At 37.4% G+C, this 5,886-nt stretch overlaps 1 protein-coding gene across 1 annotated transcript; it reads right to left on the bottom strand.

Annotated features, from left to right (window-relative positions):
- Window positions 1-3,568: 3,568 nt before the first annotated feature.
- Window positions 3,569-5,886, bottom strand: Tmem225 (transmembrane protein 225). Its single transcript, XM_046438600.1, has 5 exons — window positions 5,782-5,886; window positions 5,601-5,664; window positions 4,864-5,010; window positions 4,479-4,613; window positions 3,569-3,798 (listed from the first exon to the last, which is right to left on the bottom strand). Exons 1-5 carry the CDS (start codon window positions 5,884-5,886, stop codon window positions 3,569-3,571), a joined length of 681 nt encoding a protein of 226 aa, XP_046294556.1.

Below are 5,886 nucleotides of genomic sequence, written 5' to 3'. Positions count from 1 at the left end.
AGAAGAAATATCAAGGGCCTGAATAAACTGCTGAAAGAAGATTCCTGAGTTGCGTCTTCCTTGCGGGCAAGGGGTCGCGACAACAAGTGACCAATAAAAATACAACACAGGTTCTCTGATCTCTGACTCTAAAACCTTTTAAACTTTTCTTATTATACAACATTTTCCTTATGAATTTTGAGCTTTGAAATGAGAAATTTAATGTAGTATTCTAAGAATTTGCAAGAAAGTGGTGATGAGGAAAAAATGTTACCCCCCCAAAAAAAGGAAGAAAGAAAGGAAAGAAAAAGAAAGGAAAACAGAGAAAGTCTTAAGGACAATTTTTTTTTTATACACAGGTTGTTATAGTCCAGAATCTGTCATTTAGATCATCGAGAAAAGGCCAGCTTTTTTTTCCTCCTCAGGGTCATGAGGTTAAGAGACTTCAGAAGGGAGAGCAGTGCTACATCTTCTCAGAGAAGTATACATAACCCAAAGAACATCAAAATAAAAAGCCCTCAATGCCACATTCCTATTTTAAAATGCCTATAGGAACCATGGCAAATAGCAACTTCATTTGTTTTTAGCCATCCCAAATTTTCATTAAAAATGACATAATGCTTTTGAAGCTCCCAAGTTGTCCAACTTTTACTATTCCAAAGGGCAATCAAGCTTCTGTCAGGGTCATAAAGGACTATATAGGAAGGAAGGAAAATCTAGGACATTAAGGATGTTTTAAACAATTAACTGTGCAATTACAAGTGTCATTATAAGAGGCAAGCAGATACTTTACTTCTGTTATGGATCTGATGTGAGGTGTCCCCCCAGAAACTCCTGGGCTAATTCAGGAGTATAAGAGGTGAGATGATTGGATTGAGAGCTGTAATCTAATCAGCCCACCCTAGTTTGCATGGATAAACTGAGTAGTAAATGTTGGAGCATGGATGGAGGAGGTGGGTCATTAGAGGTGTGCCCTAGAAGCATTCATCTTCCCTGTGGCTCCATCTCCTCCATCTCTGTGTTTCCTGGCTGCCAAGAACAGAACAGCTTCCCTTTGCCACAGCCTTCTGCCATGATGTTCTGACTCACCTTGGGCCAAGAGCAATGGAGTCATCCAACTATGGACAAAAATCTCTGAAACTATGAGCTCAAAATAAACTTTTCCTCCACTAAGTTGTTCTTGTCAGGTGTTTTGTTCACAGTGATGAAAAACTGACTAACGTAAGTACATAAAATAAGACAATGCAATGGTGGAAGTTGAGATTTGGAGATGCTACTATGCCAGCTTTGAATACAGAGTAAAAGACTATGAGCCCAGAAAAGTGCCCCTGAAAGCTGGAAAAGTCCAGGAAGCATTCTCCCCTATGCACTCTAGCATGGCCTTGCTGACACCCAGGTTTCAGCTGATTTTGAAGCTGACATTGGACTTCTAATTAGAATTATTGTTAGTGTTGTTCTAAGCCACCAAGTTTGTGGAATTTGTTACAACAGCCATAGAAAGCCCATACATACTTGATTTTACTTTTCTCTACCTTTCTGTGCACATGTAAGATAATAGCTGTTGCAATCATTCACAAATATGCATATATATTCAATTATGTATATATTCCACATATAGAGATATATGTTGAATATATTGGAATATATTAAATTTGTGTGAAAACATGTTCAAAATTATCTGATTCAAAATCAAATTCCTGCAAGGAAGGTATGATTGGTCTAATTGTAGTGTTCACTCCTGATTTACTTATTTATGAAAAGAATGAGTTAGCAAGAAGTCATATCTGCCTGTGTCCACAAAGCTTCTGAGAAGGTACTGTGAGGGTAAGGGCTTTACGAAGTATGTGGAAACACGAGAGAGACAAAAGACATCTCTAGGAGCAAAAATAGTCCTGAGTAGCATGGTCACTGACTATCTGGTTATATGGACAAAGATGGGAGCCTTCAGAGTTGGCATGAAATCTACTATAGAAGAGCAAGTAGAAAGGGTGCTACCTGAAAAATGGATTCAGGATATTATAAGAAATCACAGTGCATCATAAGATAATATAGTGAACAAATGTTTAAAGATCAAAAATTAAAAAAACAATGACTCTAAGAATTAAGTAGTCACATCATATTCTGGAGATTGGGGAGAGGACAATGAATAAGGGGAGGTACATTTGATCAGTGCATGCTATATGCATGTATGAAAATATCACGTTGAATCTCATTAATATGTATAATTGATACATGTTAATATATATTTTTTAAAAAACTAAATTTAGTAAACTGAGAAATGTGTTTACAATAACCTTCAATAATAGTGAACAATGAAACATCAATTAGAAATAAAATGTTAAATTGTTTATATTTTGAGTAGCTCTGTCAAGCCAAAAGACACCATAAATAATGTTAAAAGCCAAGGAATAGCTGAGAAAAGATATTTGCAAGTAATATTACCATTAGTATTAGTTTTTAATACATAAGAAGAACAGCAAACCAATAAGAAATATGTAAATGATACCATAGAAAAAAAGCCAAATAGTGATCCACAAAAGAGGAAGTCCAGATGCTCAATAATTGAATGAAAAGGTGAGCAAACTCAATAATTCAAACCATCAAAGATCAAAAGTGTTTGCAATGGCAAAGAAAAACAACTCATTTACTGCTGGCAGGAAGGTAAATTGGTGCAATCATTTTTGAGATGATTTTGACAATATTGTGACAACTTCAGAAGATGTTCTCTGATGGAGCAATTCCAGTCCCAGTTAAATACAGAACAGTAGTACATTGACAAAGGAAGCTATGTATAAGAATATTTAGTGTAACATTGTAACAAAATGAAAGGAAATGAGTAAATGTCCATCAACAATAGTATGAATATTTTACTTTTTACATCTACTTTGGAATGCCTAATAGTTTAAGTGAATTATATAGAACTAAACTCAGTTAAGTCTTATATAGAACTAAACTCAAGAGTTGATGAATGAAGAAAACTGCAAAAAGTGATGTATATGTTATGATATTTAATAATTTTCATAAATTTGGAAAGCTAGTCCCTATAATTTTTATAGATTCATTGAAGTAAAAATGTTAAGATTCTCTTGATCATTTTATATTGTGCATTATTATTATAAAAGTGTGTTATTATGGGAAACAATGGAGAAATGAGATTAGGAAAATGTTTAGAAGAATATCATTTATACCTATAAATTTAATTGAAAAACTTCTAGTAGAAATAATGGAAACAATATGGGGTGCAATGCTAACTTTTCATTAAGAGGAGTGATGTGTACACAGGTATTTATCATATTGCTTTGTATTTTTTCTTATATTCAAAATATTATAGGATACAATAAAAAGTAGTATGTCATAAATTTTTATGAAATATAGAGTTAACACAAGTATTATTTATATGACATTGATTTTTATTAATAAAAATTGTAGAGAAAGCTATTTGTTTAGGAGGCTAGGGTTAAAAGGCTCATTTGCTGAATCTTTTTACAGAACCCCAGCCCACTCACAGTCATTTAAGTTATGCTGAACACAAAATACAGCACACAGAAAGATACAGGTGGGTGTACACTGCAAAATATGGATCATAACATCATAGAGCCCAGGTTACACGCCGAGCTTGGACATGTGATCTGTTCGCAATGTCTTCCTTTGAATTATGGGAGTGCACACGGACGATGCTACGAGGCATCGCAGTGCGTTCTGGAAGCGAAATAACTTTGATGGAACTCCCAGACAGCTGTAGATCTTTGGCAGATTTTTGGATTTTCAGGCAGGTACAGATATTTACAAACACCTTGTATTCTATGAAAGAGAGGATACCTAGGGAAAGCACAAGCAGGGGAGCAGGATAAAGGAACAATGAAGAGTCACAGAAACATTTCCCTTTATGTTGACAGAAGACCTGGACCCAAAGCTTGGTGGATCCCTGCCAACTACCCAAAGCCATCAGGTAAAAGGGGATGCTTTAGTGGAAGAGATGGAAAACACATGCATTAACAGCTTACATGCTTCTCAGCTCAAGAAAATTGAGAATTCTTTTTGAAAGAAGATGTACTTCTATCTGATTTAGGGAGAGCAATTTTCAAAGAAATTTTATGAGGAGGATCTCCTTTTAGCACCAGACACTGCTTCTCTCTTCCCTCAAACTGCTCAGGCGCTACACTATATTCCCAGGGTCACTGCCCCTCTCCATACAATTGAGCATTCCAGTCTCAGCCACTCTCCTGGGTGGTGAGCATGACAGTTATCTCTTCCCTAAACTGGGGAAGGTATGAAAGATGGAAGAAAAAATGGAGTATAGTGAACACTTCACCCAAGCCTGGTTTCCAGCTCTCTCCTCATAGGAGCTGTCTTTAGAGAATGAGTTCAGAAGATCGTTAGTCTTGTAAAAAGCAAGGTTTGTACCTTTTGCTCCATTCCACTGTCCCATACTTTCGCCCTGACCCCTACCAGGAGTAGAATGGTTCCCTTCACTCTTTAAGGACCCCGAGGACACTCACTACAGGCTAGAAGGAGGATGATGGTGAAGTAGGCAGTGGCAGCGACCCAGGTGATCTTGAAGCTAGAGAAGTACACAGTTTTACCTTTCCTTAGCATACCATCATACAGTAGAAGTGCACAGAACAGCAGGATACCTGGTGTCCAGAAAAAAAGAGAAAATGGTCTCAAAACAGAAACTTTGATTCCTTTAACTCTTCACCTGACATCCCAGCCTCCACCCTCTCCAATTGCATCTTACCCAAAGACTGGTATCAATTTAGTGCGGGATCTAACACTGCACATATCTATAAATCAGAGAACTGGGAAGGCCAGCTGGTCAGAGACTGTACCATGGGACCTACAGACCTACTATAACTCCACACCTGTGTTAGGAGAGCTAGTTACCTGTTAAGAGACTGAAGAGGAAAATGATGAGGTAGACATATTTATTTTGAGGAATAATGTAGGTGAAAAGCAATCCCAAGATGAAGTTAGAGGTGCAGGAAGTGATCAAGACTGTTAGCATCATAATTCTGATAATTTTCAGGCCATCTGTTGGAAAGCAGAAGTTGCACTGAGAAAAGGACACATATTTCTTTTAGACTCATTTCCACCTGAGACCCACATATCTCTAGGTAAAAAATGAGAACAGGGTAAAAGATTTGATTAAGTAACTAAGAGAGAAAGAGGAAGAGGATAAAGAGGCAGGTGTCTTTAGGCTGGAAAAGGGACTTTATAAGCTTCTTTCTCATTCCCCCCGCCCCCCTCCCCCCGAGAACTCATTTCTTATCAAATACCTTAGTTTACCTGTCCTTATAGTGGCAATATAATCTATATTCCTTCTTGTCAGTTACCTTCCTTTTCAAATAACCCTTCTACTCTCATTGTTCTAACCACCATGCTGCCACCAAGTTTTCTCAGATATTTAGCAATTAAGTCTCTAAGCTTCTAATGTTTTCTCCTAAACACCTAAAAGGTGATATTTTAGAGTCTGCCCTGAGTGTGTTGATTATGGAAGTGGGCACACACTGCAGCCTGAGGAAGTTGCTCCACAGAATACTAGGTAAGTTGATGAGATGATCAGAGTCGAGAACAATGAAATCTTCCTCTTCACCCATCAATTTTCAAAGCATAATTCTGACCTTCTGGCCAAACAGCAGTACAACACGTCATCCATGGATTGTGGATAGTCTCATTGTTTGTTGTCTGGTTGTTTGTTGCCTCGTTGTTTGTTGTCTCGTCTGTTGTCTTGTTTGTTGTCTGGTTGTCTGTTGTCTCATTTATTGTCTTGTTGTTTGTTGTCTCGTTTGTTGTTTTGGGGACTAACTTAATCCATTCCTCCCAAATGATTCCTACTATCAAGAACAGTACTACCCAGGAGGACACGAGTATATTGGTGGCTTGGATATGCCTCGATGACACAGGCAT

The sequence above is a fragment of the Marmota monax genome, unplaced genomic scaffold (genome assembly GCF_021218885.2).
Source record: "Marmota monax isolate L192 unplaced genomic scaffold, Marmota_monax_Labrador192_F-V1.1 WCK01_AAM20220418_F8-fsc00081, whole genome shotgun sequence".
Lineage (NCBI taxonomy): Eukaryota > Metazoa > Chordata > Mammalia > Rodentia > Sciuridae > Marmota > Marmota monax.
The sequence above is the reverse complement of the archived record's forward strand: the minus strand, read 5'-3'. Positions and strand labels throughout refer to the sequence as shown.

Excerpts from the sequence above, each read along its gene's own strand:
- Tmem225 (XM_046438600.1), bottom strand. The coding sequence starts at position 5,886 with ATGCCTGTGTCATCGAGGCATATCCAAGCCACCAATATACTCGTGTCC. Across the intron at positions 5,011-5,600 it reads TACTGCTGTTTGGCCAGAAG|ATGGCCTGAAAATTATCAGA; the intron begins GTCAGAATTATG and ends GCTTTCCAACAG. Across the intron at positions 3,799-4,478 it reads CATCCTCCTTCTAGCCTGTA|GTATCCTCTCTTTCATAGAA; the intron begins GTGAGTGTCCTC and ends TGCTTTCCCTAG.